This window comes from Engystomops pustulosus, chromosome 1 (assembly GCF_040894005.1).
Source record: "Engystomops pustulosus chromosome 1, aEngPut4.maternal, whole genome shotgun sequence".
Lineage (NCBI taxonomy): Eukaryota > Metazoa > Chordata > Amphibia > Anura > Leptodactylidae > Engystomops > Engystomops pustulosus.
The window spans coordinates 40,059,924-40,074,892 of NC_092411.1; the positions used below are offsets into that span (position 1 = coordinate 40,059,924).

The following is a 14,969-nucleotide window of genomic DNA, read 5'->3' on the forward strand; positions in this document are numbered from 1 at the left end:
CCCAGAGTTACTTGCAAGAATTGCCAGTAAGATGGCGTCTGTGACGTCATCTTACTGGCACAGTGCCAGCCTATGCAAGTGTATAGGCTGACACTGATAATACTCTGCAATACATCAGTATTGCAGAATATTATCATGAAGAAGCAATCAGATGATTGCTTGGTCATTTCCCATGGTATAAAAGTGAAAAAGTAAAAAAAAAAAAGTTATTCAATAAAAAAATAAAGTCATAAATCACTAAAAATGACCCAAACCCCCAAAACATATAAAGAGACATATAACTCAAAAAAAAGTCTAAATCATAACACAAACCCCACATATATAGTATCACCGCGTCCGTAACAACCCGTAGAATAAAAGTAAATCATTATTGAACCCCCACGATAAACGCCGTAAAAAAAACTGTTATAAACCCTCCAAAAATTATGATTTTTACCTTTTCAATCCCACAAAAAATGCTATAAAATGCGATCAAAAAACCATATGTACTCAGACATGATACTGGTGCAAAGTACAACATGTCCCGCAAAAAATAAGCCATCAACCAGCTCCGTAGCCAAAAAAGTAACAATGTTATGCCACTTGGAAGACGGCAATGCAAAAATGATAGATTTTTCCCCACATTAGGGTTTTGTTTGACAAATTTAGTAAAACGTAAGAAAATATATTCAAGTCTGGTATCCCCGTAATCGTATCAACCCATAGAATAAAGATAACAGGATTATTAGTCTGTACGGTGAACACCAAAAAAAAAAAAGTAAAAAATCCAGTACAGAATTGATGCTTTTCTACTCCTGCCCTCAAAAAAAGTTCCTAAATTTTCAACAATAGGTGATACCAACCCCAAAATGGTAACAATGGAAAAAGCATCTCATCCCGCAAAAAAAATGCCGCCACATGGCCCCAATAACGCAAAAGCAAAAATTTTATAGCCTTCAAAAGGGGCCAATGAGGAAACTAAAATCCTGGCAGCTGCAGCGCCCTCCTTCCCTTCTGCACCTCGCTGTGCGCCCATAAAACAAGTAACGGCCACATGTGGGGGGTCTCTGTACTCAGGAGAAATTGCAGAACAAATTGTATGGTGGGTTTTCTCTTTTTATATTTTGGAAATGTGTAAATTTTAGTGCTAAATGAACGTATAAGGGAACAATATGACCATTCTAAATTTCACCTCCATTTTGATTCAATTACTATGAAGATCTCAAGGGGTTAACAATCTTCGTAAAAGCTGTTTCTGATAGCTTGAGGGGTGCAGATTTGAAAATGGGTAGATTATATAGGGGGGTTTGATGCTAAATATGTAAAATTTCATTCAAAACTGTATTTATCCCCAAAATAGTCAATTCTGAAAATCCGGAAAAGCGATATTCTATTTGTAAGCCGCGTGACCTCAAAATAAATTATCCAGACATTTCAGAAATTATGAAAATGTAAAGTAGACAAATGGGAAATGTTATTCAGCAAGTTATATAGGTGGTAAATCTATCTGCCTGAAAACGCAATGATTTTGAATTTCGAAAAGGGCAAATTTTTCAAAAAATTTATCAGATTTTCTTTTTTTTGTAAATAAACGCAAAACTTATCAGCCAAAATTTACCACTAAAATGAAGTACAACATGTGGGGAAAAAACAATCTCAGAATCGTTTTGATAAGTAACAGTGTTGAAAAGTTATAACCATATAAAGCGAAGCAAGTCAGAATCCAAAAAATCGGGCTGAGCCTTAAGCTACAAAATGGCTGCGTCCTTAAGGGGTTAAATGCCACCTCAGAAAATGTAGTTATACATCACAGTCAAGACCACAGATACTCCTGAATCTAGTCTTAAATTGGTTTGCTGAAATCCTAACTAAGCAGTAACTAACTGCTAACTCCAACCACCCAGGTGACAAGCACATACTGACTGCACATACTGGACTCACTGGATGAACTTCCTCTGTTACCCTTCCCTCCGTGCCGTTCCTTAGTGACTTGCTCCATTTATTGCCGGTTTATTGCCGGTATTAGATATACCCACTGCTTTCCCCTCCCTTTGTTTTCCCTCTGATTATCTCTCTCCTCTGCCCTCCACTCCTCTAAATTATTTGATTATCCCATTTGTCTTCATCTTTACATTGATGTGAGCTAATTTAAAGGGAACTTGTCAGCAGAAATCGAATTGACCTAATAAACCACTACCATTATGTAGTCAAGCAGCTGAAAACCTTCCTGATCATGTCTCTTTCATGGTCCAGTGTGGTGGCATCATCCAAAAAATCTACTTTGAAGTGAGATGTAAACTGGTTGTATAAAGTCAAGCTCTCTCTTCCCTGTAAGCCCCTTTCAATGTAATTGATGGTCCAGCATCCAGAGACATCACTAACCAGATCTCCTGAAGTCCGATGCATGATGTCAATCACAGAGAAGGAGCCGTTCAGAGCTCCCCACCTTGACTCCAGTGTTAAATTTTCCTCTTCCTTGACTTTATACAACCAATTTACATCTTACTTCAAAGTAGATTTTCTGGATAATGCCACCACCCTGGACCATGAAAGAAACTCTGCTTGACAATATTCTGTTAGGCCCGTTCCCCACTTGCAAGTGTGATGTGACGGCCCGAACGCTGCAAAACGGGACTGAACTGACATGCTGAGTTTAGTTTGCAATGTTCGGACCGGGAGATCCCGGCAGCACGCGTTGCGAGTGTGATGCGAGTTCATTGCATCACACTCGCAAGTGGGGAAAGGGCCTTAGTGGTTTATTAGTCCAATTGCTGATGACAGATTCCCTATAACACTGTTTTGTGGAACAGTGCTTTTGATTTCCTACTATTTACTTTTATAAGTGTGATAAAAGAAAGAATGATAAAAAACACCACAGTCTAGTTAAAACAATTGTCACTTGTGTTGTGAATTATTGATGTGTGGTGTATTATTATACACCACGAGTTGCAGACTGAACTAGATGGAGAAGAATGGGTATTCAGTATCACATAGAACACAAAATAATTATTTTATCTCATTCTCAATAATTGAAAAATAACTCCCATTGGGGCTCATTTACTTACCCGGTCCAGTCGCGATCTAGAGGCGCGTTCTCTGCCGTGGATTCGGTTCTGCCGGGATTCACTAGGGTCGTGCACCCGATATCCAGCAGGTGTCGCTGCTGCGCGAGGTCCGCCGGAGTTCACCTTCTTCGTCCCGGTGCATGTAAGTGCTGATCTTGCAACAAAGTTTTTTTTTAAATGCCGTGGTTTTTCCAAATCCATCAGGTTTTCTGACGGCTACGCCCCCTGTTTTCCGTTGCATGCAAGACAAACGCGGCACCGATGCGACACAATCTGATCGCCCGCGCCAAAAACCTGGGGTAATTAAGGGACAAACGGAGCAAAACGGTAATATTCGGGAAACCCGGCAATTCGGCCCCTTAGTAAATGAGCCCCATTGTGTCAATTATATGTTTACTAATGTTCTATTACATTGGGGGTCATTTACTAAGGGCCCGATTCGCGTTTTCCCAACGTGTTACCCAAATATTTCCGATTTGCGCCGATTTTTCCTGAATTGCCCCGGGATTTTGGCGCCCGCGATCGGATTGTGGCGCATCGGCGCCGGCATGCACACAACAGAAATCTGGGGCGTGGCCGAACAAAAACCAGACGGATTCGGAAAAACCGGCACATTTTTTTAAAAAAAAGTGTTGCTCGACACGCGCTTACCTTCACCAGGAATTGCTTGGTGAACTTCAGTGCATTCCGATGGTCTTCAGCGCAGCAGCGACACCTCGTGGACGTCGGAGGAACTGCCTTAGTGCATCCCAGCCGGACCCGAATCCACCGCAGAGAACGCGCCACTGGATCGTGAATGGACCGGGTAAGTAAATCTGCCCCATTGAGTTCAACCAACATCTAAAGTCTGATGACAAGATTTTAAGATTTACCATTATTCCTCTAAATCCTTCATAATTGTCAGTGTACTGCTGTATTTCATCTTTAGATTTTTTCACCTGAAGAAATTGACACCTTAAAAAAAACATTTAATGTGGTCATTACGTGATTTAAATGGTGAGTTCATTTAGCTATATAGTCTACTACTTGCAAAAAAGAGAACAACAGATGGGGGCACTGCACTTAGGCGACCTTTAGCCACTAGTAGCAATGATGCACATTGTACAAAATATCATAGGGGTGCCGACTGGTTGAATGCTGGGGCGGAGCTCTAGCTTAAAAAATCCATAGGAGTGTAGATAAACATTCAAATAAGAAAAAAAGTGAAGCTGGCACTCACCAATTAAAAGTCCAAAACTTTATTCCAACACAGTTAAAACTACATAGTTGCCACAGTATGTAGAGCGCCAGCCTGGATGCAAGGGCAGGCTGGGAGGTAGCTGTGTCCTAGTAGGATGCTTTAGCTTGTCCTGGGTTGCTTCAGATATCACCCTTAAAGGTAGGATGATACCCCTTTCCTCACTAACTCTTAGCTATTTGCTCCACTCTTCAGGCAGGGGCTAGGCTCTTCCTGCTCTGGTCTGGTATGCTAGCTGTATAGAGTTTAGACTGGAGTTATTCCAGTCTGCTTCTGCAGACTCCTAGGTCTGGCTAGAACTGGTCTCTAGAACATTCCTGGCCAGGGGTTTGGTTACTCCCCACTGGTCAGGTGGTGGCTGCCCCTCCAATTACATCTCAGCTTACAGAAGACAGAGTGTAATACATGTGATTGGATGGCACATCTTACATCACACAAAACACTTAACCCCTGCCTTACCAGGCAGGATCTACCACTGCAATGTTCCCCTGTGTCCTATAAGGACTATGTAGTGTGATGTAGTGACATGCTGTGGGGCTGACTAGACCCTACACAGGCGGCAAGCTACATGAAGGGACGTATTCGCAACCACTCCTCCGCCTTGCATCGGCGAGGGTGTTGCATACCCCCGGGGCAATTGAAAGAGCCGCCCTTGGCTCGACTACGGATGGTTTGGGGCGCAGAGGTAGATAAGGGCACTTATGTGAAGTGCAGGCGACATGATATGTAGGGACAAACCGCCCATGGTCCTGGAGACAGGCACCTGGGTTGGTGTCGGACTAAGACAAGGACATGTAAATGTGAAATATGACAGTTGGTCGCTAACGCCATTAAACCGAACTGTACAGTAGGAAAGGTGTGGTGTCATGTACTGTAATCCACTCCTTGCACCAAGGCCTGTATATTTGTTATGTAAACACTTCTTCCCTGGCGACAAATATATAGTGTGTTTATATGCATTACATTGGCATATGTGACACAATTAAGCATTATACAAATGTATAAGTACCTGCCGACTGACATTCTTACCCTTGTATGAATGGCATCCAGGTACTATCTCTGTAACACCCCCGGTCCCCTAAAGACCCGCAGTTTACGGACTACCCCCACGTGCAAACCTCGGTTTGAGGGATAAGGTAGCGGTCAGGGTTTTATATAGAGACGGTCCGACACAGTCACACTACAATCTGAAAAGCCTATCAAAGGTTAGTGCAAACTACTGACACAAATTGACAGTGTGCAAACATTTTGTAAACTCACATTGGCTTAGGAGCCCAATGGGTACACATCTTAAATGTTACAAACGTTACAGAGGTAGGCTACTCAGGGTAGCAGGATAAAATGTCTCTTTACCTGGAAAGGAAAAGGCATAAAAGTGCAAGCATAATGTCCATACCTAAAAGGAAGGCATTAAGTGCAATATAAGAAGTCAATAGCAACTTTTCCCTGGTAGTATCTGGCAAAAGTCTCACAGAAGGTCTTTAAGAGCAAAGTCCATCTTCTGGGTACAGCCCTTGATGTGGGGAAAAGTTCCATAGAATATGCAAAGGGTCTCCTCTTTGTTTAGAGGGACAGAGTCCTTTGAAGGAATCTCTGCTGTGGCAGAGGAAGGGTGCTATCATAGCACATGACAGTGGGCAGTTCAAGGAGAGTCTCTTGACTGAGATAAATAAGGGTGAGAGTCTCAGGACAGTTTCTGGCTCTATAGGGGTAGGGGCGCTCAGCCCAAATGGGATAGCAGTAATAAATATACATATGTACAATATTCACAGTACCTGAAGTGGGCTACAGCCCTTCAGGGGTTAATCTTGCTGCTCAAGAGCAATGGCTGCAGGCATGGGAGCAGGAACTGCAGCAGGGACATCATCAGCCTGGGTGAAAAAAGCAGTGTTGAGATCTGTCACCTGAAGACATCTGGTGGTAGACACTGGAACTGCTGACATGGAACACCCAGAAGCTGGAGCTGGAACAGCAGGGAGGTCACCTACGGCGGCAGGCATCTCAGCAAAAAATGGAGACAGGCACTTCTCTGGCTGACCTTCTGTAGCTGGGGGCGCTGTGGAGCGCATGATGACGACCGCAGGAGCTGTAACTTCTTCACTGCTGACAGCTGAAGGATTGTTGTTCCTGGACTGACCTGCAGCTCTTGGGGGCGCTGTTGCGCTGGCGGTGGTAACCTCTGTAGCTGGCAGGGCGTTCTCACCGGACAGCCTGGGCCTCATAGCAGGTGGTCCTGGATACTCCGCAGGACGATCAGCAGCATTAGATAAGGGGTCAGGCCCCTTTAAGAGAGTCCCTTTTGTAGCTGGGCCTCCTATGGGAAGATGTTGGCCCTCTGCAGGGAGGCCGGACTGTACCCCAGCCGGGGCTAAGGGAGATATAGTAACAATCACTGTGATATAGGCCCTGGGGGCCATGGTACTCACATCCGCGGTGGTCCTCAGGAGGTCCAGAATCGGAGAAGGCCGCCGCTGTGGAGAATCCACCATTGAAGACTGCGTACGGGAGACAGCAGTAAGCGGTGCAGCAGAGGAAGGTGCCCGAGGCTCATGGGCAAGCCATGCGACACTTGGTTCTTCATCTCGGAGGCTGTGCGGCATGTCGGAAGGACAGGAGACAGCTCGTGGAGAAATCCAAGATGGCCGATTAACCTCTTTGATGCTGGATGGTGGCTGCGCTGACTCTGAGGTACCTCGTGGGCTCTCACTGGCATTGCAGCACGGGAGAGTTTCGCGCCAGAGGGCGGAGCTTGAGTCTTTCCCGCCAGGAGCTGTGGCGGGCTGAATTTTCTGCTGCGCCACAGCGCGCTGAGGCAGGATTGTCGCCATATGCGCAGGGGGCGGAGCTTAGCGATGCCTCTGGGTTTTCCCGCCAGTGAAGGTTTTGGCAGGCTGGAATTACTTGCTGTGCCACAGTTTCGTGAGGTAAAATGCTTCAGGCACGGCAGCGCCGGATGTAGCAGAGCTGACAAAGTTCTTTGCAGGGTTTAATCTCTTGAGTGCTGGAGCAGAGCTCGACAGCACGTGGCAGCAGTAATACAGTTCAATGCAGAAACGCACAATCACTTGGGCCTAAACCCGGATGGCAGCAGGGTTAGGCAGCACAGTCTTTTCAATAAAGGATAGTCTATAGTGCCAGAATAAGGCACAGAAGTATAAATCCTGTTCGTGACGCCACTTGCAACATCCCCCACCGGGGCCTAGCCTTTTCTTGGGGCCTGGAGTCAGCCGGGGCCCGCAGTACCTGAGTGGCTGGCGGTTGCGGCCTAGGCACGCTATTGTCACGGTGCTTGGTATGGGGAACCGGAGGGCTGTCCTACAGCCTGGCAGGTCTCCAGCAGGGTGGTGTTGGCAAGAAATGATGAGGGAGAGGCTGCTACAGCGGATCTCCCTGGGGCAACCCTTTGGGGTCTGGAGTATGAGTCTCTGTGTGGTGGACAGGGTGCCTGTGATGATGGCAGCTATGGTAGCAGGGACCAGACGGAGGCAGAGGTTGAACAAAAACAACTTACAGTTCTTTATTGGAACCGACAGGAACCGCAGCAACGTGCCTTTAACAGAATGGTGGAGTGCTGAGATGCAGTTGGAGGGAGCCACAGGATGTAGAGCGCCAGCCTGGATGCAGAGGGCATGCTGGGAGGTAGCTGTGTCCTAGTAGGATGCTTCAGCTTGTCCTGGGTTGCTTCAGATATCACCCTTAAAGGTAGGATGATACCCCTTTCCTCACTAACTCTTAGCTATTTGCTCCACTCTTCAGGCAGGGGCTAGGCTCTTCCTGCTCTGGTCTGGTATGCTAGCTGTATAGAGTTTAGACTGGAGTTATTCCAGTCTGCTTCTGCAGACTCCTAGGTCTGGCTAGAACTGGTCTCTAGAACATTCCTGACCAGGGGTTTGGTTACTCCCCACTGGTCAGGTGGTGGCTGCTCCTCCAATTACATCTCAGCTTACAGAAGACAGAGTGTAATACATGTGATTGGATGACACATCTTACATCACACAAAACACTTAACCCCTGCCTTACCAGGCAGGATCTACCACTGCAATGTTCCCCTGTGTCCTATAAGGACTATGTAGTGTGATGTAGTGACATGCTGTGGGGCTGACTAGACCCTACACAGGCGGCAAGCTACATGAGGGGACGTATTCGCAACCACTCCTCCGCCTTGCATTGGCGAGGGTGTTGCACATGCATAATGCCATTGTAATCGCTGGTTTATTTGTGACACTGCGCATATATAGGCTACGTAGTATTCACTTAACTAGCTTTATTTAGCAGTTGTTATATTTTTGCTTACTGTTACATATTTACCTTGTATATTCAAGGCTGACATTTGGGCTGTGCGGTTCTCCGTCGACGGAATCACTTGCTTCCATCAGCGAACCACTCGCAGCATTTGTTTCTTTAGTTGCAATGATACCATGTCCTGCGCCCGTAATTTAAAGTACAGGTGAGGACGCCGGATTGTCAGGCAGGATTAAGCGCTTCTGAAGCGTGAAACAGACCATCGCCTTCTGTGGGCTCCTGCAGCTTTTTACTTCTCTCCCGCAACAATGTCATTTTAACTGTGTTGGAATAAAGTTTTGGACTTTTAAGTTGTGAGTGCCAGCTTCACTTTTTTTCTTATTTGAATATAGTCTACTATTACAGTGCCCAGCCTGTGTATAGTGTAGTATAAAGGTCCTCATGTAATCTAATTCCATAAAGATTTACTTACAGATGAAGTAACCTTTAACTTAAACTGGATAACTTACAAACACTATTGAAAAGCCTTTCAAAGAGTCAGGTTAATACATCATTACAAAGGTCAATCATTTGTGGACAATAAGCATGATAGACTTCAATAGTAAATCGATTGGCTTTCTTGGAAAACCACACTGTGGTATGTCATCTATTGGAGGACCTGGTATGTCATCAATTGAAGTCACTGCATTTATATATGATTTTGGGGAACTGAATTTATATATGATTTGGAGGTGCTATATGAAGTTCCCTTGAGCACCATCCAGCCTCTACTAGGTTACATCCCCACATCTTGCACTCCTTGCAATCCTCTGCGATTAACTCTACACACACTAGGAACCAAAGCTAAAATTCTAACAAGGATCCAAGCATAAGAAATTATAGTCTTGGTGCAATATTTCTTTAAAGATATCTTCTCTCGACTGTGTGATTTGGGTTAGTTTCCAATTGGACCCAGTATATGAAAGTCGATTAAAAAATAAATTGGCACTCAGCTTTAAAAAACTTGTACTGCATCCTGTTAAAACCTGTAGTATTTTATAGAGTAAAGAGACTATGTACAGGCAGTCCCCAGGTTACATACAAGATAGGGTCTGAAGGTTTGTTCTTAAGTTGAATTTGTATGTAAGTCGGAACTGTATATTTTATCATTGTAATTCCAGCCAGAACTTTTTTGGTCTCTGTGACAATTGGATTTTAAAAATGTTGTGTTGTCATAAGAACCAGGATTAACACTGAAGCTTCATTACAGACACATTTGATAACTGTTACAGCTGATTATTGTAGCCTAGGACTAAAGTACAATAAATTACCAATATCCAGAGGTCCGTTTGTAACTAGGGGTCGTATGTATAAAAATAGGATTCACCTCCACTATAAATAGTAAAAGGTAACAAAAAATAAAGCCGGCTCACCCAACCTTCAGACCGTCTTGGCCGTACTCTCACTGTGGCAATGTCCTGGTGCTCGGAAAAGGCGAACCATAGCCATGTAGCATAAGTGAAACAACGTGGAACCGGCACGGCAACGAAACACTCCACAGGGGTAATATGCCAAATTCTTCTTCTTTATTGAATAAAATTCAAACAACATGAGGAGACAACAACGGTTGACGCGTTTCGACGGTTACCCGTCTTAATCTTAACCTGTCTGCTGTATGGAAATACGCTCACCTTTATAGTACTCTGTTGGGGTCGTATGTAAGTCGAGTGTTCTTAAGTAGGGGACCGCCTGTACTGTCTTTAATGACTCCAAGCATTCTATATTACATTTATAATGTGTTGTCTTATGACAGGTTTGACAGCACCTTATTACCTTCATAATATGTGTTTGTTTTACTGTACTATTATATATTTTGTAGTACAATTTAATATAAATGTTTTATAAAACTTACTCAGGAAACCATTTTGCATGTTCTTTCCATGGATCATCATTTTCTTCCCAATTCCCCAAACATCCACCACAGGAGAAGCAGTGGACATGGTCTCTTGTCCCTGTGGGCATTTATAGAACATTGTTTTCAATAAAGGATGAAATAGTGTCTGTTTGGACAGTATCCCAGAGCACAAGCTTTCTAGGGGATCCTGAGCCACCGAAACAACCCACCAAATTTTATACTCAGAAGGACTATCATCCATGAAATCCTTGGTTATCTGTTCCTGAATCTGGTGCCCCCTGCACTGCTCTGGAAGTGTACACCATTATATTTTGGTGCACTTTGTTCTATTTATTCTTTGTTTATTCAGATGGTCAGCTCGGATAGCCGATATCAGACTCCTTTCACACACGTGCAATCTGTCGGGAGAGAGGGGAGCCGGACCGTCTGTCTTCAGAGGTATACAAATAAGTTTTCCATGACGGGATAAGGAAAACCACGCCTCTTTTAGCTACCATGTAAGTCATCTCCCTTGATATGAAGCATGACCAACAAGAGGCCTTATTCCATGATGTGGGATTAAAACCAAACAAGTATACATTCACCGGCCACTTTATTAGGTACACCTGTCCAACTGCTCGTTAACACTTAATTTCTAATCAGCCAATCACATGGCGGCAACTCAGTGCATTTAGGCATGTAGACATGGACAAGACAATCTCCTGCAGTTCAAACCGAGCATCAGTATGCGGAAGAAAGGTGATTTGAGTGCCTTTGAACGTGGCATGGTTGTTGGTGCCAGAAGGGCTGGTCTGAGTATTTCAGAAACTGCTGATCTACTGGGATTTTCACGCACAACCATCTCTAGGGTTTACAGAGAATGGTCCGAAAAAGAAAAAACATCCAGTGAGTGGCAGTTCTGTGGGCGGAAATGCCTTGTTGAAGCCAGAGGTCAGAGGAGAATGGGCAGACTGGTTCGAGCTGATAGAAAGGCAACAGTGACTCAAATCGCCACCCGTTACAACCAAGGTAGGCAGAAGAGCATCTCTGAACGCACAGTACGTCGAACTTTGAGGCAGATGGGCTACAGCAGCAGAAGACCACACCGGGTGCCACTCCTTTCAGCTAAGAACAGGAAACTGAGGCTACAATTTGCACAAGCTCATCGAAATTGGACAGTAGAAGATTGGAAAAACGTTGCCTGCTCTGATGAGTCTCGATTTCTGCTGCGACATTCGGATGGTAGGGTCAGAATTTGGCATCAACAACATGAAAGCATGGATCCATCCTGCCTTGTATCAACGGTTCAGGCTGGTGGTGGTGGTGTGGTGGTGGGGGGAATATTTTCTTGGCACTCTTTGGGCCCCTTGGTTGAGCATCGTTGCAACGCCACAGCCTACCTGAGTATTGTTGCTGACCATGTCCATCCCTTTATGACCACAATGTACCCAACATCTGATGGCTACTTTCAGCAGGATAATGCGCCATGTCATAAAGCTGGAATCATCTCAGACTGGTTTCTTGAACATGACAATGAGGTCACTGTACTCAAATGGCCTCCACAGTCACCAGATCTCAATCCAATAGAGCATCTTTGGGATGTGGTGGAATGGGAGATTCGCATCATGGATGTGCAGCAACTGTGTGATGCCATCATGTCAATATGGACCAAAATCTCTGAGGAATGATTCCAGCACCTTGTTGAATCTATGCCACAAAGAATTGAGGCAGTTCTGAAGGCAAAAGGGGGTCCAACCTGTGTACTAGCATGGTGTACCTAATAAAGTGGCCGGTGAGTGTATCTATTCAAGAAGGAACAGATTCCACAGTTGGAAATCTGTTCCTTCTGGAATAGATATACTGGTTTGGCTTTAATCCCACATCATGTCATAAGGCCTCTTGTAGGTCATGCTTCATATCAAGGGAGCTGCCTTACAAGGTAGCTAAAAGAGGCATGGTTTTTACATTATCCCATCCTGGAAAACTTATTTGCATATTTTCCCAGAATCTCATAGTGGAGCATCAATGGCTATAAGACTCCACACACCTACACAGCAGCCTTAACTGGCAGTCTTCGTAAGGAGAACTCTTACTTTCCAACCCTGCCTTCGGAGGGAAACTCCAGATTTACAGTGACATTTTATTCACTGACACAGTAACAGTATTGGAAGTAGCACTTTATTTTTAGGTGTTAAGGTATATAGAGTTCCATCTCTGAACACTGATCTATTTCTGATCTATGTAATACTGATGACCTATAACTGGCTGTAAATAAAAATGACTACCTGTGATGGTAACATAATACAAAACAAAATACCTGTGAAAAAAAATCCTGCCCGTGCAAGGACGTCCGGCTCCATTAATGTATACGGAGGCCAACAGGAGAATGTCTGTAGTCTGGCCTGTTCATCCTGCATCCAGTGATCACTGGGACTGATCTCTATGGATTGTGGACGGATATCATACTTTGATATATTCCCTACATCAATTCCTTGAATAAATGCGCAATCAGGATTGAATTGTTTATGCATTTCTATTGGTCTGGTCCTTACAGACTGGCTACATAATACTAGTCCACAGCAGAAGCACTGACAGCTGTCCTCCACACCAGTACTGAAGAATCCGGCGGAAGCCAGCTCGTTTGGTGGCCAAGTATTTTGCGAAACCAGATTTAAGAGACTTCTTAACCTCTTTGCTTCACTTCTCATAGAAAAGTTGGGTCCTTTAGGAAGCTGTTCACGTATTTTTCTATGCTTCTCATTTAGATCATCAAGTAGGTAGTTTACGTTGAGATGTAAAAACTGTGTTGGGAATACTAGTCTTTTAGGCCCATCAAACTCGTTTATATTTATAAGATCCATTATTCTCTAAGGCAATTGGCATAACCTTTCTGTAAAAGAAAAATAATACTTTATAAGTAAAAAAAAGTAATACTTTATCATTAATACATACATATAATTGTGTTACTTGGAGTTTGCATCAGCATTGCCCCTCATATTTGATAATATATACTGTAAATAATTATACTCTGAATAATTCAGTTATGCAATGAACTAGTCAACAATAGCTAATGTCTAACACTCTCTCTTCACATGATGACTACACAAATACCACCAATAATATCTCCAAACACTAAATATGCAAAACCTATGGATAAATTAGACTATTATGGTAGAATCATAATTTCCAGTTTTCACATGTGTAGTGTGTGAAGAAAAAACCCAAAGAGAATAGTTCTGTCTTGTTACTCCATATATGTTAATCTTAATTTATAGATGTTGCTGAAGGTAACATAAACTTTGATTAAAACAAAAAAGCCTCATGTTTTCATCTAGAAAATGGAAACTTTTTCACCAAGACCAGATTTCCAGTTTATATTATTAGTAATAGAATTGATGTTAACAGAATGTTTTCACCAGTGCACTAGACTCACACCAAGTTACGGTATGCCAATTTGTTTATGGCCTATTGGTATTTTGTCAAGACCAACCCGAACCTTGAAGCAAATCTGGTGTTCTAACATAGCTATGTGGATCATATTTTCTTGATATGGAAGGGACCATTTAAAATATTAATTATAGGTTTTGTCCAAAGGTTTTAAGTTAGATCCACATCCACAGAAGACCAAGTTTCTCAGTGAGGGTCCAAGTGTCAGGACCCTCACCAATTACAAGCACAGGACCCCGCAATCCGGAATAACTGGGATCATATGATGACTAATTAGTGGAATGGCCAGTCAAATATTCCCTTCCATTTTATGGGAGTGCCGTTGCTAGCTGAGCTTGTCTCTGATACTCACATGTGGCAGAATTTATAAATTAAAACACCAGCTTGTACCGCAAAAAAATGACACCATACACAGGTCCGTACACCAAAGTGTGAAAAGTTATTGGGCTCAGAATTTGGCAAAATGGAAAATATTTTTTATGTTCAAACGATTTAAATTTTTTTTAAATATATTAAAACAGAATAAAACCTATTTAAATTTGATATCCCTGTGATCGCACCATCCCAAAGAATAAGGTGGAAGTGTCATTTGGAGCTCAGAATAAAACCTGTAAAAACAGAGCCCACAAGAAAACGCCACAGTGGGGGTCATTTACTAAGGGCCCGATTCACGTTTTCCCGACGTGTTACCCGAATATTTCCGATTTGCGCCGATTGTACCTGAATTGCCCCGGGTTTTTGGCGCATCAGCGCCGGTATGCACGCGACGGAAATCGGGGGGCGTGGCCGAACGAAAACCCGACGTATTTGGAAAAACCGCCGCATTTAAAAAAAAAATTGTGTCGCGAAAATTTCACTCACCTGCATCCTGGATAGGCCGGTGTATTTCGAGGCATTCCAGCGGACTTCAGCGCAGCAGCGCCACCTGGTGGACGGCGGAGGAACTGCTTTGATGAATCCCGGCTGCACCCGAATCCAGTTCAGAGAACCCGCCGCTGGATCGCGAACGGACCGGGTAAGTAAATCTGCCCCAATGTGTTTTTTGCGGCCCAGTCTCACCCAGACTCTACCTCCAGCGGCCTCCGGGGAAATTGAGTTTGAGACTCCTTTCAATTTATTGTAACTG

At 43.8% G+C, this 14,969-nt stretch overlaps 1 protein-coding gene across 1 annotated transcript in view; it reads right to left on the reverse strand.

Moving 5' to 3' along the window:
- The window catches only part of LOC140127611 (baculoviral IAP repeat-containing protein 1-like), a 35,599-nt gene extending 22,319 nt beyond the window's left edge, over positions 1-13,280 (reverse strand). Inside the window, exons 1-3 of the mRNA XM_072148919.1 lie at positions 12,714-13,280; positions 10,415-10,514; positions 3,917-3,998 (exon numbers count right to left, since the gene is read on the reverse strand). Of these exons, the coding sequence (XP_072005020.1) occupies positions 3,917-3,998; positions 10,415-10,514; positions 12,714-13,257 (726 nt within the window). The 5' untranslated portion in view covers positions 13,258-13,280. The remainder of the gene's footprint in view (positions 1-3,916; positions 3,999-10,414; positions 10,515-12,713) is intronic.
- Positions 13,281-14,969: the final 1,689 nt, after the last annotated feature.